This window comes from Halichoeres trimaculatus, unplaced genomic scaffold, assembly GCF_033239565.1.
Source record: "Halichoeres trimaculatus isolate MK-OKI-2021-1 unplaced genomic scaffold, fHalTri1.1 fHalTri1_scaffold_3, whole genome shotgun sequence".
In the NCBI taxonomy this organism is placed as follows: domain Eukaryota; kingdom Metazoa; phylum Chordata; class Actinopteri; order Labriformes; family Labridae; genus Halichoeres; species Halichoeres trimaculatus.
Window position 1 is genome coordinate 31,860,326 of NW_027437181.1, and position 26,192 is coordinate 31,886,517.

The following is a 26,192-nucleotide window of genomic DNA, read 5'->3' on the forward strand; positions in this document are numbered from 1 at the left end:
ACAGAATGACCTTCATTAAACCTTCCGCACCAAAATGATTTATAAAAGCCATGAAGAATTTCATGCAGAACAAAAACTTTTTAATGTGATGAAAACAAACTGTTATATTGAAATAATATTAAATGCATGAATAATTACCAAATACCTTTAATCAAAAATGGAAAAGTGATTAATTAATTAATTAATTACACAAACAAATAGGGCTCTTGTTCAGCTTTTGCGTTTCATATCTTTACAAAATGCTGGACTTACTTACAATCATAACTCTTAGAAATAAATAAATTATTATTTCATTCAGCTTTAAGAGTAAAAGCAAATTTAAGCTAATGAATTAATTTATTAAAGATTGCATGCATAGGATCAAGGACTCCTCATGTCCCTGAACAGTCGTGTCTTTTGTTGACGTCGATTGAGGCTTAACACGGCTGAGAAATCAGCCACCCCGCAGCATCACCTGATGACATATTTGTCATGTTTGGTGACATGCAGTTGTCTTTGATAGTATTTTAACCTTGTAATCTCTTGCATTTCTCTAGACTCACCCCAAAAAACGTCCACCAGAGGCCCACTGTGGTCATCCTATGCGGGCCGCACATCCAAGGGGCTCAGGGCATCAGCTGTGGTCGACACTTGGCCAACCATGACGTGGAGGTCATCTTATTTCTGCCTAACTTTCTCAAGATGCAGGAGACTGTCACGAGTGAGGTCACCCTGTTCAGCCGGACCAGCGGCAAGCAGGTGGCCACTGTCAAAGGTAGACCACTCAAAATACAGTGGATATTTAAATCTCTGACCACTCAGGATTCAGGGACATTAATAAAAGGGACGATGTGTGTGTGTCTGTGTGTGTCTGTGTGTGTACTGATCTATTTCTGAAGGGATGAATGTAAACATCACTTTCAGCGTGTTTTGGGATCAGCTTTGTGGCTTCTGAGGACTGAGCAGTTAAGATAAATGATGCCCTCTAGTGGATCAGGAGGATTTATAACATGATTTGTGGACCATTTTTAATTATTTCTCTTATTACTTTGAGTAAACATTTGAGATAATCTCCTTTTCAACAGCTCATGACCCAACTAAGTGTTTTCTGTCATCAAAGTCTGAAACTCTTCTCCTCTCCCTCTGTTCCAGACCTCCCAACAAGCCCTGTGGATCTGCTAATCAACTGCTTGGACTGCCATGAGAACCATCTGCTGAGGGAGCAGTCCTGGTACCAAACAGCAGCAGACTGGGCCAACAGTAACAGGGCTCCAGTCCTGAGTATTGATCCAGCGGTCAGTGAGCAGTGTCAGAACATTGAAGCCAAGTGGACCCTCTCTTTGGGCCTTCCTCTTCCTTTAGCTGAGACAGAGAGCAGGGTCTACCTCTGTGACATCGGCATCCCTAAACTGGTCTTCCAGGAGGTGGGAATCAGCTATCACTCACCTTTTGGATGTAAATTTGTAATACCCCTCCACCCAGCCTAAAATCTTTCCTCTGATACATGGTACTGAGTTACAAATGGACAAAAAGGAGGTAGAGTTACCTGTGTGTACGTGGCTGAAAAGCTCATACCTGACCAAAACAACCTTAGTTACAAAACTTAAGCTCTAACACTTCACAGCACATCTGAAAGCACATGGTGGGGGATTTTTTTTCCATATCCGCTGGAAACTCCCAGGGGCAGCCGCATGTTGCGTGCGACACCTCTTGTTTTTAAGAGGGAAAGGTTTCCTGTTCTTTGGTGTGTTTTGATAAGGGCTCTGTGTAACGAGGTGAATACGTTTATAAAACGCTGACCACTGTGAGTCTATCTATACCTTCTGACCCTGTGACCAGCCAGGGCAGCAGAGACACACTTCCTGTTTCCTCCTTCAGATTACAGGCAGGGTCTTATTCTGACCCCGTGACCCTGGAGCACTGCTCAGACTGAAGCTGTCTGCTAACCTACATCAAGCCCTCGTCTGGACCACAGGTGACTGGTCCAGTGACTTTCACTTCAATTATTTCTACACTGTTTAAAGGGTGCAGTTTGACTTGTATTTGTTGTTGCATGCTTTTATAGAAAGGTGATGATACATAGGATATATATTTGTATTTATTATTGGAACACATCTCAGGAATAATGTATGAAAAAGAAAAAAAAATATTTTGCACTTTGGGTCTTTTGAGTTTTTAACCACTGACACTGAAAATTAAAAGTGGTGGCAGACCTTGGAGGATAATCTTTTTGGATTTCTGAACTCTTGTGCATTTGACAGGAATTTCAATCACACATTCCAAGGACCAAGAACATCTTAGACCAGGTTAATCTCCCAAGATTACAGCTAGCAAGGTATTGTGAAACCTAATGACTAAACCCTTTCCATTTTTGACACATCAGACTCAGCCAAATCTTGTGAAATGACCCCTACAGCCAGCGTCTCCCCTTTTGGTCAGTGCATTGGCCTCTAACTACCTTTAATCTTCAGCTGTCAGATATGCAGTATTCAAATTTTGTAGGTAAGAAATCCTGAACTTTCAATGAACTCTTTTTCACCTGAAGTAAAAGCCTGAGAATCAAAACAACTGCTCACAAGTTTGAATGACAGCTAGGAGGTTTTCACCAAAGTAATTCCTATGCTTTCTGTTCAATAAATCCCTAACTGTGCTTCACAAAAAACATCACATGATCAATCCAAACCTGAGAGTTTTACACAAACCAGAAAATGGCCAAGATCCAGGTTTGCAGTGCTGGAGGCAAGGTAGATGAAGTTTTCAGTCTTCCTGCTTCAACAAAGTTTTGAAAAGGAAATCTGAATATAAATGTAAATTAAATATTTAACAAATGCCTGAGAGACTCCACACAGAGACACAGGCAGCCTCTCTGAACTGCTATACCTTTCCTTCTCTATTACAGAGGGAAATTTATTCCTCTACAACAGAGATTATCTAAAGGTAGAAACATTTTTCTCATTGATTTGGTAGAAGTCTTACATGGAGACCAACTGGAATGAGGAAAACTCTCAAAAAAAGTTAATTCAGTTCTAAGAAGATTTTAGCCTTATAGTAGCACAGCTGAATGTGTAAAAATGTTGTACACAAGGTTTTGGTATTTATTGACAGTCTACTTGGTTTTTGATGGCGTAGCCTCTTCTATGAGTGCAAAAAAAAATGTAAACCTTTGAAACATAAAACACTTAATCAACAGTGTGCTTATAACTTCATCAGTAGGGAGAGCAGTTCAACACACAATAAATCTGCAAATACATCTGAGCTTTACAAAGGCTCAAGCTGAATCATGTTACAAACCCAGGTGCTACATGGAAAGTGGGTGCTTTTTTCCACATACCAATTGAATAAAAGAAATCTTTCAAAACTGCTATGGATGAACTGGGTCATGATTTTTGTGAAAGCTATCATCATATGCTGAATATGCTGCTGGATGTGCTAGGTTGGACCACAATGTGCCATACTACCATTGCTCACATTATTAGAGTTAGTGCAGCCATTGCCTGTTTTTTTTGTGGTTTTGCAACAGCAGTGCACGTCATGGGAAACCAAAGCCCTGGTTATAATGGGCAGATGTGATTAGATGTGTTAAGGGATGGGTACTTTTCATATTTGAAACCATCTGGTACTGATGCCCCGTACCTGGCAATCAGTACCGGTACTTAACGGTACCAATTTTAGTACTTTTTGTGTTTATGTGAATTCATGAATTCATGTCCAGCATGGAAAATCGCCTACTCTTCCTCTGAATCGGAACTCAGTACTTTTGACAGAATTCGGTTGGTACCGATAAAAGTACCTAATTTGATACCTGTCCCTAGATGTGTGGATGAATATCTACTTTGAGCTTCCATAAGACCTTCAGTCATTGGGTCTATTGCTGGTGGTGATACTGATTCATAAAAAAAACTTTTTTAGCAAAAGGCCCTGTTTACTTTGTCTGTGACAGTGAGCCTTTACAGTCCTAAGAGCATGTGTCTGGAGGTAAGTTGTGCACTGCAGTGATTCATTTACACCCGCAAACTTCTTCTGTGACACTTCTAATTGATAGAGTAAATAATACCTGTTTTATAGTTTGGTTAAATGTTTTGGGGAAATCCCCCACCCCCAGAATGAGCCACAGGAGCTAAGTTGCATGTTTTCGTAATTGAACTTGTAAAACTTGGTAAAGCCTCTGATACCCCTTTGACGCACAAATGACAGTTGCATTTGTTATGCTGCAGTAGCACTTTAAAATATTCAAGTTTGTTAATGCCCTCTGAATTGGTATTTAATGACTCTCATCATATTGGATCATATCTTGTCATCTCGTGGCACAAATATGGGTAACATAAACCATGGGCACTCTCATTCATCTGGGGGAGTAAAGCCATCATTTAGTTCTTTGTCACACCTATGACTTTACTGTTATGATAAATTGGTCTACAATGAAAACCAAACAGTCAGAACTTACTAAATAAGGGCAATATCTTTTCTTGGTGTTTGGTTGTATAATTGTAGGAACAGTTATTCTATGTATCAACGTTAATCAAATTTTTGTATCGGAAATAACCACCTACAGGATTTGAGACTCCATAAATTTCGCTTTCTGTGTGTGCTTGTTCATCTCCTGCAGCACAGCTGCCTTTGATCACTACATAGAAACCTTCAACTTAACCCACATAAATTATCCCCAGGGAGATGTCTCTCAAAACCACCTGTGTAGAAGTGCAGTCTGAACATCTTAAATGAATTACAACCTATCCTAAGAACAGCTGTGTTTTAGTCATGTGATAGTACGGAGCGGTGTCTTTTTTTGTTGTAGACAGAGATCATTCAAAATGGCAAAGAACTGAAGAATGCACCTTGTTTAAATAAGGAACAGTAATAGAAAAGATGAAAAATACTAGGTAGTAAGTTTCAAAGAGAGCAGAATAAACAATAAGATATCAATGCATACTTTGATAGAAAACACCAATAACAATTACAGGTAACTGACAATTTTAATTAGATTTTTATCATTACATTTAATGTGAGCCTATACTTTTTCTGAGAGGAGATTTTGCACATTTTTATTTCATCAATTTTAAAGTGTTGAGATGATAGCAAGGCTTCCTCAGAAGACACTAGATTAAAATTACATTAGGGAGACATTCCAGGGTCAAGGTTATGATAATGTGCAAAAATCAATAAAATACTGGAAAGCTGAAAATATTATTGTTCACAAATCTGGACTTTTAACAAAGGCTTTGTAAAGAAATTATAACTTACCCAAACAGTATACTGTTCATTAAGTAAAACAAAATGTATTTAGTGTTTGTCAATTTATGTTATTCATATAGGACAGACCCAATTTTGGCTGATAGTATATCTTTGGCTTGTCTTTTGTGGATAGTCATGATTGTGTTTTAGTATTTTACACATTTTTTAAAAAGTATTGTGTTTTTTTTATGATTATTATTATTATTTTTTATTCATACAATTATTGTGTAAATATGAATCATAACTTAGATAAATAAACAGTAATAAAAACTAAGAAAAGCATAACAAACTTTAAAAATCAAAATTCAAAAGTATAGTTAAACTGATATATAGAAATATAGACACCATCATAGCCTTGATCAAAGTAAAATCTCCCACAGTAACAAGTCAGTCATCAGGTGACACTCTCACCTGTTGGCCACACGGTTGTGCTCACAGACCGCTCGCCCCACGGCTGTGCTCCTCTTCTGCGCATGCGTGTTGTGTTGACGGAGCGGAGACCATTTCGTCCAGCAGCAGAAGCAGCAGCAGGCCTCGCACACGCAAACATTGCACACACACATATGCAGACCGGGCACGGTCGACCGTCACAGCAAAGCCACGTTTTGGGATTGTCTGCTCTTTACGCCTTTAAACCTGGATGCCCCTGATCGAAGGAGTCCTCCTCATGGGCCTTCATCGCTAATTTGCAGCAACATCTGGTCGACAGTACAGAGAAATCTTGAGGGTGAGTTGCCCTCAGCGCAGTCACTGTTTTGTCTCGTTGTGTTGCTGTTGCCGCTGCAACAACATTTCAGCCTGGAAGATTCAGCATAGTGCACATGGAGGATGTCATTAGTGGGCTTTTTCATTGCTGTATGTGTAAGATTAACTTTTCAGTTAGTACACTAAGACGTTGAAACAGACGAGTTTGACTGGACGGAGCTTATTTTAACCTGTTTGAAAACGTTAGCATTAAGCTAACGGCTAGTTAACGTTTGGTGTATGGGTGCTAGATCCATTATCGGACAGATGCATGCTATTAGTTCCATGCAGATTTTACCCCTCTGTCCAATTCTCACAATTACTCAACTAAAACCATCTGAATGCCAAGCACCATTTGAATTAATAATGGGTTTTTTTTTTAAGTTCATACCTCTTACAGTAATCTTGTTATGGGTGATTGTCCAAAACCTGTGAGTCACCCACCTTCCTCTCCCACTTTTCCCCCTCTTGCCTACCTCGATCTCGGCTTTGTGGTCTTGTCATTCAGGTTTTATTACATCCCCTGTTTTTCTTTAGTCTTTACAGCTAAACCCGGTGCTGCAGGGAAGCATAGAAAGACAGTTTTAAGTCAGTAAAACCAGAACTCATGCAACATTTGGGCAGCGAGGGATGCGCAGTTTTGGATGGAAATTACCATGTACCCAAGTGTAGAGGGGCTCAAAGGGTACATTTTAATCTCGCGTGTTAGGATAAATGCTTTAATACCACTCGTGCATTTGGAAAATTAAATTCTGAACCAGTGCCGGAATAGGAGAGAATCGCTCGAAAGAATGGTCCTGTCCGATGATGGACTTAGCGGGTTTAGCCACCTCCGCTCTGCGCTACAGCAAAAGGCTGAATCTGAGGTCCAGCCCCTTGCTCCGGGGAAACACTGATCCGTATCTCTCCACTCGTGTCGTTTTGATACATCGTGTGATAAGTTAGTCCTCTCTTTTGCTTTTTTGTGTAATCTTGAGAGCTAACCACATACAGATTCACCGTGCTGTTAACAATGATAGTATGGTATGATTTAGAGGACAACAGCACTGATGTGATGATGGAGTTCCCTCATACAGAAATGGTTTCTTTTGCAGCCTCTGCACAGAGGTCAAAGGTTAGATGAAGCTGCAGGACATCATATTGTTGATATTTGATAAGTCAGTGCAGAATGATGTCCCTTGTGTCTCCAGCTTTGCCTTTGTTTGGTAGTTCCTCGCCCAGTGGAGGACTGAAAGTGGAGGACTGTTGTACTGAGATGTTGAAGTGTACATACCTCTGCAAGCTGTGGCATGACTGACAAAAGCGATGTAGTGTCTGTGTGCTGTTCTTATATTGTTTAAGGTGCAGACAGCTGTGCGATGTAACACTGTGTCACTTCCAATGTTAATCCTGGGTTGTTTCCTGACATTAATAATATAATTAGCATATTGACTCTTTAGCTGCATTATCAGACGTGTTGCTTCTTTAGCTCTGAAGTAAAACAACTCCGGATCTTGTTGATTAAGACTAACTGCTGCAGTCAGTTTGAGGCTGACCAGAAATGAGACTTTGTATTCCATAAGTCAGTTCTGAATCTGATTTAATTAATGCTAATCTTAAGTATGGTGTCCACCTGTCTTAACTCGGGGGTTCTTGCAGAGTGCCGATGAGGCAAAATGACAGCTTTGGGTTTTTCTATCAGCAAAATCTGTTCCTAGTATTGGCGAGGCTAAGTGGGGGTGTGGGGGCTTGGCATCCATTATCCCCAGAAGAATCTGCTGAACCAGACTGCAGCATGTAAGAATCCTTATGCTGCATCTGTCAGTGCTAACCTGCTGTTGCTGATATGGAGGGATTGTAAAGTAGTATTTTGAGTTCATTCTTTTTCCACCAGAGCAGAATTTTGAATTAATTTCTGTGCGACCAAATATAATGTACCAGTCCTCAAAACACAGCATGACTCAGCTGTGGGCTCAGTTGTATGCAGGCTGCACAGCTCTCCATCTGTGGGGTCAGACCCATCTCGTAAGGTGGCAGAAGACTTGTGGACTAAATCATTACGCTCCTCCATTTCCTATTTCCTTTTTGTCAATAGCCCACCCCTCCTTTCAGCAGCTGAGTGATGGCCAGATTGGAGTAGTCTAATAGAGGTACAGCTTGACAAGGACTAGAGGTGACAGGACATGTCTGTTAGCCCAGCTACATGTCAGCTCTCCTCTTTTCAGCAATGACTTATGAGGGGGGGAATGGTTGTCTGGTCGATCCTTAAAGCTATGAGTAGCTGAGCTGTGTTCCTGTCTTACTTTAAGCCCTGAGCCGGGCTTATGCGCTCAGCAGGGGAGTAATGGCTCCTCTGTCTGCACACTGACCATCTCATTGCACATTTGAAGCCTGTCCAGGGCCCTGCTGACCTCAACACAATGACCGTGTTTAGTTCGTTTTTCCCCTCCAGCCTCTGCTCTTCAACGTCCACTGTCTCTTTAATCAGCAAGTGCAATGACAGAGGAGGGATTTATTGTGGTGACTTTGGTGCAGAGCTTAGCAGTATACTGGCACTCATGAGCAACAGGACATCACAGATGGTGAAAGACATGCTCTGCACAGTAGGCTGTTTTACTGTGCATGAATGCATTCAGCAGCATTTACTGACATTTTTCAGCCTAGTTAAATGTGTTTGTAGCTGTGAAAAATGTGCTCGATGGGGCATGACCTTTTACTGCTTATAGTCTTTGACTTTGGTGCAAGTTTTGCTGAGGTTCTGAAGATGTACGATGCAAAGCGGTGGTCAGAGTCATCGTCTGCTTCAGATGAGTTGTAGGTGGAAAGTGATACTGCCAGGGCATGTGCAGTGCACCTGCTGCACTTCCTCTTCAGAGCTTTTATTCACATTGTGTCATGTAAAACAGTACAGTGTGCGTTGTATGGTGAACATCAGCTTTATGAGCTGTCAGCTGGTAAGCGTTGAAAGCATCCTTTCTTTTTTTGTTTTTGTGTTTTTTGATCCCAGTCAACTACCTTGTCAGACCAATTCCTGCTGCTCCAGCTCATAGTGTCACATTTCAGAATATGAACACTTGTTATTTTCAATCATCTTGGGCTTTATTGTCTCAATTATTCTGAATATCTTACAGTTTACAAAGCCCAAACCTGGTTGACATTTGACTACAACTTTTCTACAAAAGATAATTGAGCCAAATGTCAGAGGGTATTCCAGATTTACCAAAAGAAAACATTCCCAAAGACCAGCTTTCCTAAGGGGTCCTGAAGAGCTATGTAACTTTAAACATGTCTCTTTCAAAGGATGCTTTCTGTTCTACAAGTCAGTCTTGAAGTGATACTCCGGGATGGAACAAGTTGGGTCCTATCACAAGTAGGGAAGGGTACCTTTCACATTTAAAAAGATACAATACAGATGCCTGGTACCTGGCAATCGGTACCGGTACTCAACGGTACTAATTTTTGGTACTTTTTTGTGTTTATGTGGTAAAAAATATCAACTTGTTCAATAATAAAATATATATTTTTTACAATTAAACAAATATATTCTTCTATATATCACCTTGAAATGCTGTGTTCATGTCCAGCATGGAAAATCGCCTACTCTTCCACTCCCTCACAGTCACAAGGATGCATTTAGGTACCTAATCATGGTACCTTTTGATTTTACATGAATCAATACCCGGTACTTTTGACAGAATTCGGTGGGTACCTAAAAAAGTACCTAATTCGGTACCCATCCCTAATCACAAGGTTTAGGGCAGAAATTACCCCAACAGCAGTGTTTTTGTGCAGCAGAAGCCCAGGGCGCTCACACTACAGACCCCCCATTCAGACGGGGCCATATTTTACTTGACTAAAAACACAAATAAACGGACTCCTACCGAAAAAATCTGATATCGGCCTGCATTCACACTTAATTCAGGGAATTTTCAGCGCGTTACTTTCACACAAAAACACAGCTAAATAAGGCTCTAGTTCTCATTGTGTCGTAAAACGGCGCTACCTCCGCTGCAGAGCCACAGCTGGCTACGAGGCGCTCGCCACTTAGTGTATCAGTCCGCGCGCGCGGCGTGCTAGATATAAACAAACGCAGGTAGTCTGCCAGGACGAAGAGACACGATGAGAACTAGAGCCTTATTTAGCGGCGTTTTTGTGTGAAAGTAACGCGCTGAAAATTCTCTAAATAAAGCATGAATGCAGACCGATATCAGATTTTTTCGGTGGGAGTCCGTTTATTTGTGTTTTTGGTCAAGTAAAAAATGGCCCCGTCTGAGTGCAGAGGAAACCGGCAGACGAGCAGGGAGAGGGTGTTTGGTGTGTGCGCTCTGGGCTTCTGCTGCACAAAAACACTGCTGTAGGGGTAATTTCTGCCCTAAACCTTGTGATAGGACCCAACTTGTTCCATCCCGGAGTATCACTTTAAGGACTGGCTTCCCAGTTCAGTTCTTGTGACGTTATTAAAGTGAAGTAAGGTCAGTCTCAAAAGTTCAGACTCAGTGAACCCCCAGAATTGGGCTAACAAGTGATGGAGCATGTAAGATGTAGAAATTGCCCATCATCTGCTCGATGTTTACAACACAGAGTCAAACAGCCTCTGGGAGCAACATCAGCTATTTGGTTCTGAAGCTGCAGGAACATGAATCTTTTCAGGCGTGACTCATACTCCACTATCTGGTGGACGAATTCTGGTCCAAGTGGATAAATGCAGAGCATCCCATTTAAATGTATAATGACTTCTGGTGAGTTTAGAGGAGGACCGATGATGGTGTGGTGAATGGTGGTTATTTTTTTGGAACTCTTGTTCAGCAGTAGCTCTGGCGGTGGGTTTTCATAACCATACAGGCTGGAGAAGTTCTGGTTTATTTGGCACTTTCATCTGTTTTCCTTTTTTTGATTTAACAGTCCACATGATGCATCAACATGACTATTCTCCTGTACACAGAACAAGGTCTATCGTATGAATGGACTTTTCAGGCAAAAGAGCCATTTGAGTTTTGTTTGTAACTGTTCAAAAATAATCCCCCCCAAGCCGCCACAGCCACCGCCCACCCATACACAGTTACCTGCAAACGTTACACTTTGACAAAGAGGGAGAGAGCTGTAGTGCTCTGCACGTCGATCATCAAACTTACTTTTCCAGGTGGCGAAGCCAGTCATTGACTGTTGATCTGCGGACAGCACCAAACTTTCCAGTGCTCTCACATGACTGTGCATACTATATCACTGCCCATCCCTAGTCAGGTTGTGATTCTAAAATAATCCTTTAATATTTCAAAACTAAATAGCTCATGAGATAATACACTAATCTTAACGTGGAACTCTTTCCATTTGTTTTCATTAGAGGCAGTGATGTTTTGTCATTTGAGGCAACACCCCCAAGATAGTATGTTGGGCATCTGAAAACTCTTGGCTTTTAGACAGTAAATAAAAAACGTACACCATGTAGTATCTAAAAAAAAAAAAAAGAAAGCACCAATGTTTGTTGCTGGGATAACAGGTGCAATAGAGATCCAGAAATGAAGAAAATCTGAGATAAGTCTGCTGCAGCAAAGGGTTTTGGGAGGAACTTCTACCAAAAACAGACAAAAAATGAGGCTAAATGCAAACTTTCCTTGGTCAAACGAGGTATCCTAAATTAAATCTAAGTGGTCTAACTATTCAGTTAGTTAGCAGTGACTAGCAAATGATATTTCTGTGCCTGTGCCTTGTCTTTAGGAACCAAACTTGCAGATTTTGGAGTGGAGGAGCTGTGCAATCCTGAACACAACCCTAACTTCAGCCACAGTAAAAAAATTGAAGGAATTAGAGCGCCAATTTTAATCAGACCCTCTTGTCCAGCAGTACCTTTTATAAACTCATTCAGGTGTGATGGTCAGGTAGCGTGCTGACACTTTGCCACTGTTATTACCAATGAGAAAATAATGCTCACAGTGTTGCCTGCCTCTCCTTCAGATTGGTTACTAACAGTTTTCACACTGCTGAACTCTTTTTTTTTTATAAGAACCTGCAGATCTGTGATAGCAGAAACCCCTCTAACCCTCCCGTCTGGTGATCACCCTGCCCAGCAGAATAGTGGCTTTGTGGCTGCCATTTCGCGCACAATCTTAGCGAGCCTCTCCATCTGGGCAGTGGCTGGTCAGTGAGGCAGCTTCTTGAAGGCCAGAGGCCTGTAGTACCACGCCTGCTGGCTAGCTGCACAATGTGGGCTATGAGCAGAGCCGCAGGCAGGACACATGCCTCGTCTTTCACTACGCCCACGGCTCCCAGAGATTTCCCACCGGGGACTGTTCCACACAAGGATAACGATGATCCAACATTTTAACATTTCTGGAACACGCCTTGCATGAAACTCTATGGATGCATCAAAGACAGCGTTTTAATAAGAGCACTTTGTGAATGATGAAATGCTGCACACTTGCAACTTGTGCCTGTTGATATAAGCACATAGATCAAAACATTTTCCTTCCTTCCTGAAATAATGACTCAGTAGTTTATAATTACACAAGAAACTGACATAATGACGGAAGTCTCTACACTAGCCTGCTCATTTTCTGTAGTCTGCATCTGAAATGTTAAATCATCAATGTAATGATTTTCTGAGTGAGGCGGTGCTTTACAAACAGCATCTGCCACGTCACCAGCTTTAATGTAGTCTTTGTTTACACCCAATTTACAGCATCCACCCACAACCAGAGCTGCCCGTGAACCAGGATGAGCAATAGTTTACCATCCAAATAACCAGTCTGCTGGATAACAGCAGCTCTTGATCGGGGGTTTTGTGAGAGCTGAATTGAATTAATGAGCACATAGAAAGAGCTGAGCATAGGATGACAGGTTTAAACTTCCTGCTGTGAGTGAATCTGTGTAGAAGAGCTGAAGCCTGGAGCATCTTTTCTTTGAGGAGATGCACATGATGCAGGTCCACTCAAATCATGTTCGGCTGTATGTTGATAAAGAGCAGGAGTCTACCATGAAAAGACACGAGTAAGCAACCTCAGCTGTCCCGTTTCTTCTTCATTTTAGACGACTTTGTGATGAGAAAGGTTGAGTTTGAACATAAAATACATCTTCAAAAGCCTGACTGTGTTGATCGGAAATAACGGGTTCTGAGTTAATGCTGCAGGAGAGTGTTCATCATAAAGAGATATGATGCTACACAATTGGACATCTGTTTCACTTATAAAAGGACAATTACCTAAAAGTTTTTTTTAACACAGCTTTCAAACCAACTGCTGCCTCCTGTTTATAAATGTAAACAGGGTCGAGAAACGCAAGTAAAAAAATATATATGTCAGATGCTCTTTTTGACACTCTATTGTGTATCCTGCATAGATTAAAAAAGCATTGACATGATTGAATCTTGCTGGTTTAACAGGACCACTAACTACAGGAAACAGCCGATAGCAGCAGCCATTTTTTAAATAGATGGCACTGAATTTTTTTGCTGTGATGTTAATTTAGAGAGCCATTTACTTAGGCTTTTGTAAAGCAGTGTTCCCGGGTGCTTCCTCAACACAGTTCTGGGTGTCTGTCTTTATACATGAGAATATTGGTTTACCAAAAAAAAAAAAAAACATATATAGGGCCGGACAATATGAGGAAAAATCCTATCACGATAAGTTTTTTAATATCAGTTGATATCGATATTTATCACGATATAAATCAGATAACTATTTTGTCAAGCCTAAATGCCCCATTACTCCTGAGTTGTGAAGACGTTAGAAGGTTATTGTTGACTTGGTTCATCTTTTTTTTGTCAGTGGTTGAACATAGCGGATGTACTGAAGAACATTATACAACTAATCTAGATAAATAAAACAGGTACTTTACTTCTATTATTAGTGGGCATGTTGTAGGTGATCTACTAAGACTGTGTGTGCAATTGATAACAGCAGCAAACAACCCTCTTTAAATGCGACTTAATGCTACCGCTGCATGCTACCTGCTGCCACCATGGAAAGTTTGGGAGAGCAGAGTGGCCATGAACCAAAAATGAAGTTTGAAGCCATGGAGCTGGAGAAATCAGACGGCTGTGGCTATGGTCGTTCAACTGAGCCGCTGGTGGATAAGGAGGGAGGTTCATCTCCTGTGCTCTCCAGAGAGTGCAGGAGATGAACATTCATTACAACAGGTGGAGACCTGTGACGCCAGCGAAAACACATATCCACAGTTAAAAAAATCAAAGCTCAGAAATGGCATTGTTGGATAGATGATATGTCTCCACTGTTTGTATTTCTGACAGTCCAACTGTTATATACCAACTTTTATTCAAGATGCTGTCTGTATTCAGGCAGTTTCCATTTCTGAATGAAGAGTCCAATTGTTTCCAGCAATGTGCAGTTTTGTGTAGTTGTGCAGCTCATTCTGGTACAATCTTTTATTGCCCCCCTGTCAGCTACCTATACAGCAGCTGGCGGTACTGTTGATAGCTGTGTGATAAGGACAGGCACACAGCTATCAATAAATATATAAGTTAATGATCAAATCAACACACCAGCCCTCCACTGTGTTCACATAGCGTTGTGGTTTTCTTCTGTAAATGCATTATTATGGTGAAAAGCAGTGATGCTACTGCCCAGCTAAGTCTTATGTATCCAGCATGCTTTGCACGGTGAGGTAATCGTTAACTTCTTCAGTGTGTCTGCTCTGACCCAGAGGCTGCAGATTCAGGACTGTGTTTCTTAGACAGCTGTTTTAAGACTCGAGAGCAACACTTCACTTGCCAAAAATCTAATATTCTTTAAGAAAAAGAGATTATTTAAGCTTTGCAGTATATTTGCTCACAATTCAGAATTGTGCAATATCAATCAATTTATAAGTAGTGTATATGTTCTCCTTTCACATCAGAGAGAGTGCGTTTTATAGTGACACGTGCTCACATGTCATCACACCTGCAGCTTACCTCCATGGTCTGATGCCTCTGCTGCCCAACACACAACACCTGTGTGTCCCAGATTCAGGCCATTACAGGCAGATAAAGAGGAAGTTGTGCAGTCACTGGTGAGGTTTTTATCAGTTTAGAGAGAAATTATTCTCTGCAACTATTGTGAACATCCAGAGAAGAAAAACTGATGAAACCCTCATGATGATGACGGTGGTGATAATGACAATGAATCTCAGCAGGGAGACTCCACCACTTCCTCTTTTATCAGATGGTCTGTGCGCTCAGGAGTAGTTTGTGAAATTGAGTCATCAGATGCACTTCAAAGATACAGCAAGCCCGTCTGCTTAACTGATGTCACAGAGAGTGCTGAAAAATAAAGTGACCTGATTTAGGTCTTCTCTGATACAGAGATTTCTATTAAAGTAATAATTCACTTGATCTGCTCTCTGTGTGTGGAATTCCCTTCAGGCTATCTTTTTTTAATAAAGGCAAATTTTCCTCCCAATGATTTCATTTGAAAGATTAAAACAGAAGATCTGCTCAGTGTGGAGATGTTGCTGGCCATGACCCTCATCTGAGCGTGTTTTGATGTGCTGGTGGGTTACTGAGAGGGAAGTTGCTCTAAAAGTGGAAGCGTACAGTAGATACGAGACAATGGAATCAGATATATGTATGTGAAGGTTTTATCCTCTTCATGCACTGAATGCACAAGTTTGTAACCATGGTTGTATTGTGGCTTCATACCTCTCAGTCAGTGTTCATAATGTCAAAGTGGGAAAATTGTTCATTTATTTTTTATTACTCCGAACAATCTGAATAAAGGTTGCAGCAAAATTTATTTCTGTCAATATTTGCTTACTTTGGCTTATGTGAGCATCACTCTGTGAGTATACCGAGTATATATGTGTGAACTAGTAGCAGGCTTGATCTCCACCTTGTTTTTGTCAAATAAAATGAGGTTTGTCAAAGATTTTAATGCTGTCAAACTTTCTGCAGAGGCTTAAAATGTCCTTTTTAATGCATAATACCAAAACAGCTGTGTGCTCTGGTAAATATTTATTCTGTAGGAGCGTTTTTTCCCTGCAGTGTTTTAAGATATCAACAAGAAGGTAGAAGTCTGACAGTTTGACACACATTGGTCATAATGATGAACATTTGTGGAGCACAATATCAGGCTCTCCGGAAAGTCTTCTCTCACATTTTTTTCCATATGTCTTTTGCATTGGAGAGGGTTGGAGAACAAAAATGATATACTGAAGTATCAGTATTTTTTGTTTCATGATTTTAAACCGCGTTTTTTTTTTTTTTGTTAAAAAAACTATTTTTTCTTTAAATTTTAATCCTTGATTTCAGTTTTTGTTTACAAGCTGTGTTGGAAAAAGTGGGGATGCCACATCCCTTGAAAAACTACTTGAGGCTGACTCTTATGTGATATTAGGGATGCACCTATATGAACATTTTGGCAGATACTGATATCTGATATTGATATTGCTGTTATGGCCGATAACCGATATTTACAGATACCAAAATTGGTGAAAAGAAAAAACAAAAACAATCTGAGATGATGTGTTGAGGTAGTTCAGAGAGAAAGAGCGGCGCAATGAGAAAAAGAGAAATGAGAAATGATGACCATGGAGAGGATCAAAGGACGGAGCCTGAGATGAACGCATTTTAAAAAGTACATTTTGTCGTTTTTTGTATCAAAAACAGGAAGAGAGACATATAGGTCCACTCTTCTTTGGTAGTTTTGGTGTTTGCATAGTCATAGAAAACAATATTATTTGGGTCTTCAAAGATCGTTCAAGATGCTCTGAAAATGACCGGCAGCTAATGAGTAAATATCAGCCCACTTTTACACATTGGCCAATACTGATATGCTAAAAAAATGACTGACACCAGCTAGGGATGGGTACTGAATAAGGTACTTTTATAGGTACCGACCCAATTCTGTCAAAAGTACGGGGTACCAATTCACATGAAATCAAAAGGTACTATGTTTAGGTACCTAAATGCATCCTTGTGAGTGTGAAGGAGTGAAAGGGTAGGCGGATTTCCATGCTGGACATGAACACAGCATTGCAAGCTTATATACAGAAGAATACATATGTTCAATTGAAAAAAAAAAAATATATATATATATATATATATATATATATATATATATATATATATATATATATATATATATATATATATATATATATATACATATATATATATATATATATATATATATATATATATATATATATATATATATATATATATATATATATATATACATATATATATATATATATATATATATATATATGTATATATTTTATTACACAAGTTGATATTTTTTACCATATAAACAAAAAAGTAACGAAAATTGGTACTGTTGAGTACCGATACCGATTGCCAGGTACTGGGCATCAGTACTGTATTGTTTCAAATGTGAAAGGTATCCATCCCTAACACCGGCTGATACCAATGTTGATACTGATATATTGTTCATCCCTACCTTATACCTTATACAGTCGGTAGACATCATCATTTAACCTTTTCACATGGTCTGGTGTTAAAGACGAGACAAGAAGAGAAGAAGAATCACAATGTATACCAAATCAGCACACCAAAAATTGTAAAAGAATTGAATCGTAAAAAAAGCTTATTTTCCTGGCCCTATATTATATTTTGGAGCCTTATTTGTTGAAACTACCAGAGTATGTGTGTCTATGTGTGTGTGGTCTGATGACAAATTGTATATTCTGTCAGTCGAGACAGCTAGAAATTTACAAACTAGTTGGAGCTCTGATGATCCCAGCTTGGAAACCGGTTACTTAAAATAATTTCTATGAAGAGCCACCACTGTCTTCTAAGATGAACCAACAACTTACCCTCTATTTGTGTCTGCTTGTTTTAAGCCTCTCCTCAAACCTTTGCACTCTATTTTGACAAACAGCCATTCACTGCAGTGTATTATGTCTGACGCTCATGCACATCATCTGCCGCTCCTGCCCATGGCTGACCCTCTGAGCAGACCACAGTAGGTTCAGCATCTGAGGAAAATAAAGCTCATCGTCTCAAGTTTCTTCAGAGCTCTGTCTTGAGTCTCATGGGAACATAAGAATGTTGGAAGCATTTAGGATACGCCGACCCCTCCCTGCGTATTCTTAACCTCGGCCTCAGTGGTAACCTCATTGTGTCATGACAGGGGCACAGTTTGGATAAATGTTTAGTTGCAGATTATTTTCATTGTTGTTGCCAAATATGCTTCCTAAATTTAGCCCAGCCGGGCGGCCAGAAGATTGTCTATTGTTGTTGACAAAGCACAAGCTCTGATGTTGTTTTTATGGTCGTGCAGTGATTAGATAGCATCTTAACTGTCCCTTGAGAACTCCTCACCCAAGCTTTACTTGTGTTACTATTTAAATAAGTTATTTTTTGTCATTATAATGACAGGAAATTATTCAAACCCTTAAAAGTTTCTAAAGAGAATCAGATAGCTCCTGATTTTTACTTTCGTCCAACTAACATTCATTAATCCAGGCTTATTGTCTTTAAATTGATTAAAAAACAAGAAGATTTAAAAATATCATCTTTAACCCAATTTTTTTTTTGGTTTAAATATTTTTTTTTATGATTTATTTATATGGGAACAATACATTTTAATCAGCACCCTGGAAACACCCATCCAGTGTAAGCATCATAATGTTTAAGGTTATAATAAGCTGCAACACCACTTCCTGGTAAAAAGTGTAGTTTTGTTTTGGCCCCTGTAATGTAGTAACGAGAGATTCACCAATACAATTTTTTAAGTCCCTGTTCCGATACCTGGGCTTTGGCATGAGCCGGTACAGATATGATCAGATACTAGTATGGATTTTACAGTCTCTGTCCCTTAACATAACAGTGAGATAAAGAATGATGTTTTGGTAACTTCAGGCTTTTCTGACTGGATTTGAATAGAAGAGCCTGATGGATCAGTCCTTTGCTGCAGTCCGATACAGCAAATACCTGATAACAGGATCAGATCATTGCATTTCTTTGGAAATGCCTTAAACCACCGTCTTATGCATTCCCATCATTCTCTGCGCTGTGCTCAGTGCCTGTGGTCAGTTCAGTAATGGCAAACAGCAGCATTGGGGGTGAGGAATAACTAGATAGTGATTTTTGGGATGCCCCAGGGCAGGGGTTCTCAAACTTGTTTAGACCAAGGACCCCTTTCAGGTGAGACATTCTTCCAAGGACCCCCTCATTATCTAAAAATTGATTATCATATATTAACACAATGAAATAATGTACTATGTAGTGTTTTGTGATGATAGAATTAGGTCACAGTCATACTTCACAGGTCATTCATTTTGTTAACTTTGGGTTAATGTTGTTTCCAAGGAAAAAAATGGCTGATTTTATTGGTGCAAAAGATCCCAGTTTGTTGATATGCTTTTTCAGTAATGTAGCACACTTTTACAATAACTTTTAAACTATTCCATTGACCCCAATCTATGGTTTGTGAACCTCACTTTGAGAATCACTGCTCCAGGGTAAAAATTACAGAAATGAAAAAAAAAAAGACTTTATCACTTTTTGTTTGTATCATGCAGCCCTACCAGACCGTGTCCAGATAAACACTGGGTGTTTAAGCCTTTGATACTGCTGGACTCGTTTTTACTTTATCTGGTTTGGAATGACAGAACAGTACCACAGGTCTCAGTGCTGAACTTTTACCCTGAGAATCTTGTAGGTGTTTACCTTTCATGCAAACACATCAAGGGAATAGGAATACAATTAGCTTTGATTTTACAACAAAAGAGAAACATAGTTAAGAGAAATGACAAAGAGACAGAGCTATCACAGTACATAGTCCCTGTGGAGTGTTGAATGTAAACTATGGTATGGATTTCAGGTCGTTCCTCTCTCTTTACACAGACCTCTCAGTAAGGCTCTGTGTATGTCCCTGGGCTGTGGGAGTGAACAGGGTTATCACTGCATGAGGCGTGTGTGAGGCTTTTGTGAATTTACCCGAGAAATCCCTGAGCCCGGCTCTCCGCGGGCCAGATTTGCAGTTGCTGCCTCTGCAAACATTGGCTCTGCAGTAAGAGAAACTCTCCTCTGTGATGCTGCCTGTGTGTTTCACTGTCTGCCTGGGATTTCTCACCTACACCATTTCCATCACCCTCTAACCCAGTGTGCTCCTCTGCAGGTGAAAACAGACTCTGGATGTGGTGCCCAAATGCTAATTTTCAGCCTACACCTCTCACTCTCGTTACAAAACACATATTCAGAGACTTTTACACAGCTGTATGTTTCCTAGCTCTACATCAGTTCACTCCATGTGGGCTCTGCTCTGTGTTTTTCTCTGTTTTATTACCTCTCCTGACTCCAGAGAGAGGTTGGCAGGCTTTGCTGGCTTGCTTTGTGCGAGGGGAAGCAGAATTGTTGATAAAAGGAGGTGTTGAGTGTAGGAGAATCTGTCCTCTAGGTGAGGGACTCCTCGCTGCACATCCAGAGCTAATAATAAGCAGAAAAACCGTCTGTGTGCACAAGATTGTGCTTGCATGTGAATCACTGTAGTATGTGTGAGATGTGATTTAATAAGGGCTTAAAATAGGGTGTACTGTACAGGGGGAAGTGACGGTACATGCCTCAGTGTTTTATGTCTGACTCACACACCTTCAGATGGAAACAGACCCAGCCCTCAGACCTTTGCTTACATCCTGTGCAGAGACAATGCAGAACTGAGAGCAGAGCGGCATGCTCCGACTTACATGGCAGGCTCTTCTCCTGTCAGCTAATTAGGCTACATCTCTTTACCTAGACTATGAAAAGAAACTAATGACCTAGTTAATATCGTCTCCAGGGTCAAACGACTGCAGCTGAAACTGTTAAAATTTCTAATTCAGTGTTTAGTGAAAATGTATTTTTGTTTGTCACTTCTTCCCTAAACATTTGAAGAATCAAATACTTGTTTTTTTTTTTTTTTGAGGTTTTTTTTTTTTTTTTGCTTTTTTTTTTTGCATTTTTTCCATACAGAATTTTATTTGAAAAAAAAAAAAATCCTGCTCAGTGTTGACATAATGTCATTAAGCCAACCATTTAAATATAATAACATTTATTCTGAATAATGGAAAAAAAAACACAATTTTTTGACTGGGTGCAATATTTTTTATATTTATGTGAGATCGATGCACTTTTTGTCTATAAAGTAGCATAAGGTCTTTGGAGAGCATCCTAATTTCACGTCCTGCCACTGTGTGAATATGGATGCCAGGAAGTGCATTTGTTGAATCTTACACACTTTCAGTTCCAGTATGTGAGCACGCGCGTGCAGCTCAGCCTTAGCATGCAAAATGTAGCTGCTCCCCACAGTGGAGAGTGCCGCACACTGAGCGCTAATGCAAGTCTGTGGTTCTGAATTAATTATTCAGAGCGCTGGCATCGCTGGGTGGAGCTTTTATTATTCATGGTTGGCATTGGAACCGACAGATGACTGCTGTTAATATTAAGGACCTGCAGACACAGTCCTCCGCCAAGAAAGCAGGCAGTCCTCGGCACTATCACGCTGGGCTATATCCCCCATCCTCTGACATCTACACCCCTTCTCTCCACTCATCTCATGTTTTCAAACCACTCTTTGTATGCCTCTGTTCTTCTGATCCCTGCTCTCTCCATCTGTGAGCTTCTCTTTTTCTCTCCCTATCACCTACATCTCCTTTCTTCATCTCAGCATGTCTCAGTCTCCCTGTGCTGTGCTCCGTCTCTTTGTTTCCTGTTCAAAGTTCTGGAAAGGGATGATTAATTTGAAGTTGGAAAGTGTTATATAACAGGAAACAAAGATATTCAGCAGGGCCTGAAATGAATCTCAAACATTGAATTATTTGGAGTGAAAAATGAATATCAGCGCCAGGAGCGTTCTTGGCTAAAACTAATTTATCAATAATGCATATAATTGTGTCAATTCATTATGTTTGGGAGTTAAATTAGGGGAATGCCTGTGCAGAGACATATGCATTTAGCCACGGCTTTAAACTATCCATACGGACTCATCCTTTTTCCTGTTTTTACTCTGTCTGTCCTTGTTTCTCTTTGAACAACTAGCTCTCGCTGTGTTTACAGTTTGCACTCAGTTTCTGCACCCAGTCAATTCCCCCTCTCAATTTGGGATTACTCGCCACTCAGGTAATCTGTATAATCTCTACATTGAGCCAAATGGTATTCAAGCATCCTTTGAATTTTCTCTCCTTTAGCCTCCTCCTCTCTGCCGTCTTCCAAATCAGATTTTTCTCCATGATGTCAATGCTGCCGTCTCTGAATGCGTCTTTTATTTAGGAGATTTGGAACTCCAGTCACCACTAATGCCGCTGCCATATTGTCTCCGCACCCTGCTGCGGCGGCTACTAATGACATTCTTTGTGTCTCCGTCCCTGTGCTTTGCCTCCTCGTCTCCTCCTCCTCCTCTGGTCTGAAAGGAGGACTTGTCATGTGTTGCCATCAAAGGCGGAGGGGAGGCAGCGAACGCAGCGGCAAGCAGCTTCCTCCCCTTCCTCCTCACTCAGTCTCTCACCCCCTGGGATGTCGGAAACCACTCCAGAATGTGTGTGTGTGTTTGTGTGTGTGTGTGTGTGTGTGTTGAGGGACAGCATACATTATTAGGCCATGGTTGAAGAATGTGTATGCATATGTATGGAAGCTGCAGCATATATTAGACCTGACGAAGAGGGCATTTTGTGTCTGCTTTTGTGTTTGTCCGCTAGCTGTCAGAAGCTTTGACAGGATATGCAAAGGATGAAAAGTGTGTGTTCGTGTGCTCATGTGCACCTGCCAGGCAGATGTCTTGTCAGAGGCCTGGAGCTTACCAGAATCCCACAACCCTTTTGGCTCTTTGCCCACAGCATCCCCCCAACAGCCCCACACCACCACCTAGGAACTGCTCTTACCTTATCAAAGACTTCTGCTCTCAGGCCAGAACAACGAGTCAGTGGGTCCAGCCTTGTGTTGCACCCAGCGTTCTAACACACATTTAACCTCCGTGGGGCTTGATCTCACACTCACTAGCTGAAGTGTAGATGCAGTGAGCTCTACAGGGATGCAACAGCACCTCATGTGATGGCAGAACATTTTACATGGTGACATGAAAATGAAGTCATCATACCTTATTGAGACATCAGACTGCACAATCTACCTTTGCTTGTTTTGTTTGACATCATCAGGCTTCTTCTTGTTGCTGAAGAAACAGAGTCATGGTGGCAGCAGGTGAACATGTAGCTGAAAAGGATGGAGTGCTGGATTTTTCACATGTAGACAAATCTTGAGTGGCATGCTGGCAACTTACATTTAAGCACTTGCTTTTATATAAGAACAATTTGTAAAGATAATCTTGTGAATGATTCCTCTCTGACGTCTGCACATATCACGAGCAGAGCCTTCATACTTCTACAGCAGGAAACAGAGAGACAGACTGAGCCTGTCCATTAGTTTTTCAATCAGTGTCAACAACAAAAAGCAATTATTACATCTGTCTTTTTTGAGGGAATTAAATGAATTCAATAATGAGTTTTGGATTTCAAAGTGCTTTTTTTGTGAAATACTTAAGTTTGTCTTTTACAGATAACATTGTTGCACATTTGAAGACATGCAGGAATGCGTTATGCAGCATTACTAGCACCTGTCTGATTAGCTGTACATGTAAGCTTAGCTCCTGGGTGGTAGCTTTAACTTGAAGCTATTCCAAAAAAAAAAAAAAAAGAAAAAAGAAAAGAAAAAAAAAGTTGCCCAGAACAGAAAGAAAAGAAGAATAATGGTATAGTAAATATTAGTTATCACTTGATGCTCAACAGGAACACTGGAAACTGCACAAACAGAAGCTGTCTGTGCTTATTTACATTAAGGTGATAGGGCTTTGTGGGGCTATGGAAGTAGATAATAATGGGAGCTGAAGTCCTTGTTACTGGCAGGTGGCAACGTATGACCAGCTCACCCTTTATTCAGTTAAACATTCACACTCTTGGTCACAATAAATGTTGAAAAATAACTTTCAACTTAGTGCTTAATTCTGTTAACCAAAAGCTACCTCTGCACTTATCAGACATTCGAGAACATCATACGATTATTCAGCCTTTTTCCTTCTTCTTTTTTTTTAAACTATGAATGTATATATATATATATATATATATATATATATATATATATATATATATATGTATATATATATATATGTATATATATATGTATATATATATATATATATATATATATATATATATATATATATATATACATACATATATATATATATATATATATATTTATATATATATATATATTCATTGATATACACAGGATATATACAGTATATGAACACAAGTTATAATAATACTCATATGATTCAAGACAGAGACAGAACACTATTAAATTAAAACAAGGAACTTCAATTATAAAACTGTCAACATAAGAACTGTAGTGTTAACCAATGATACATAAGAACAAGCTGTAAACACAGTAATAGATAAAGAAGTCAAATTTTAAACACAGTAAGTAGAAAAATAAGTCAAAATGTAAACACACAATGAGCAACTTACATGACAATGAAACACCGTATTATAGTCTTATATCAGATAATGGCGGACGAGTGAATTAACAGTAGCATTTATCTCTGTTTATCTCACAAAAAAGCAACTAACACAACGTTAAAACGTTGTTCTTTAGTCTTACATTAGATAGTGGTGGACTGAGGGGGTGGGCACTCGGGCAGTGTGCAGCCCAACACACAGACACACAAGAGCAGGAGAGACAGAATCTCCGCAGAGCAAAAATGTTTATAATTGGCTACATTTTGGCCGATGTTGATTAATCAGTGAGAGGCGTAATCGGCCCGATTAATCGGTTGGGCTGATTAATTGGTTGGGCTCTACTAGGGATGCACTGATCCAACTTTTCTGGTTCCGATACCAATACCTGGGCTCTGGTATCAACCAATACCGATCCAGTCCTAGCGTTAAATAATAACCTGCATGCCCTACTGTGGGATAAGCCTGGTAATGTTTTGGGTAAAAGGCTAAAAATTAGTAGATGGAATTACTGCAGTTAGTATTTATTTATACCATGAAATATTTAAATGTTTACCACCAAAACAATTCTTTAGAATGTACTTTTCAAATTTAAACTTTATACCCTGTAGACTGGTAATGCAGCAAAACACAAAACAAGTACATTAGAGGCAGCATTTCAAAAGAAGTAGCAAAGAGCGCTGGTAGAAAAAAAGAAAGGCATAGAGCTGTTTGCCTGGATCAGCACCATGGATCTCTTCCCATCGATACCGATTGAGTCTTGAGGGGCACTGATACACCGATAACCGATAACCGATAACCGATACTACTGATCGGTGTATTGGTGCATCCCTTAACACAACTGATTCTCCAATTGAGTTTTAAAGTTTTACAATATGAAAATAAAATCAAAACATGAAACATCCATGATAAGGTAATTCTCGTGGACGACCTTGCTAGATTGTATTGTGGAAAATATACAGTACAGTGGCTTCTTTACTTGAGACATACAGTGACAATACAATTAAGCTTGCCTAGATATTTGGTAGCTCTAACATTAAAAGTTAAAAGTAGTCTGAATAGATGGACTCTTTTTTAATTAAAAAAAAAAGAAGAAAGAACATTCTGGATGCAGCATCAGACTAAGTTGGTGTGTAACATGCAGGCCCCCTCACAGCAGGGAAGCTCTCCATAATGTAAGCAATGATGAAAACGACTGCAGCCTGCCTCCTCCTGCTCGGATATGGAGAGGATATAAATAGCCAGGCTTGGATGAGTGTGTGCTGAGACTGGGACCACAGCACACAGAGCTCAAACAATAAGCTGTCACCACTACCCTTCCTCCCCTCTGCTCTCCCCGTCCAGCCGCCTCCCCGAGCAGCCGAGGAGGGGGGAGGGAGAGAATGGGGTGCCTCTCTCCCTCTTCCTTTCTTTCTTCCACTTCCTGCTTCCCTGCTTTTGTAATCCCTCATCAGTGGTGAGCCAGAGCCCGTCACTTGTTACGTCAGAGAACAAGACAAGACGGCTGCCTGTCTGCCCACCTGTCTGTCTCTATCTAAAGGGGGAGATGTTTCTCAGTCACGCTGCTATATTTTTCATTCAGTCAGATAAAAATAGGGGATGACGGCTGTGGATTAGACACGCACATGACTCCTTTGCTCTGCTGCAAAGAAAGGATGTGATTTATTTTTTCTTCCTTACTTATTTTTCTTTCCTCTGGCTTAGTTCAACCTCCAGAAGGCCACCCCGGTGATCCTTGTCAGTTTTCCTGGTTGGATTTTATGTTGCATACCTATCAATTTCTGACTGTTTCAGTCTATTTTTTTTTATTACAGTGAGAG

At 40.2% G+C, this 26,192-nt stretch overlaps 2 protein-coding genes across 2 annotated transcripts in view; both read left to right on the forward strand.

Annotated features, from left to right (window-relative positions):
* Positions 1-1,691, forward strand: part of LOC141788347 (enhancer of mRNA-decapping protein 3-like) — a 31,049-nt gene extending 29,358 nt beyond the window's left edge. The window contains exons 6-7 of the mRNA XM_074667275.1: positions 537-754; positions 1,132-1,691. Coding sequence (XP_074523376.1) covers positions 537-754; positions 1,132-1,466 — 553 coding nt within the window. The 3' untranslated portion in view covers positions 1,467-1,691. The remainder of the gene's footprint in view (positions 1-536; positions 755-1,131) is intronic.
* Positions 1,692-5,678: 3,987 nt separating this feature from the next.
* Positions 5,679-26,192, forward strand: part of cskl (c-src tyrosine kinase-like) — a 63,330-nt gene continuing 42,816 nt past the window's right edge. The window contains exon 1 of the mRNA XM_074666811.1: positions 5,679-5,938. The gene's annotated coding sequence lies outside the window, so the exon portion shown is untranslated. The remainder of the gene's footprint in view (positions 5,939-26,192) is intronic.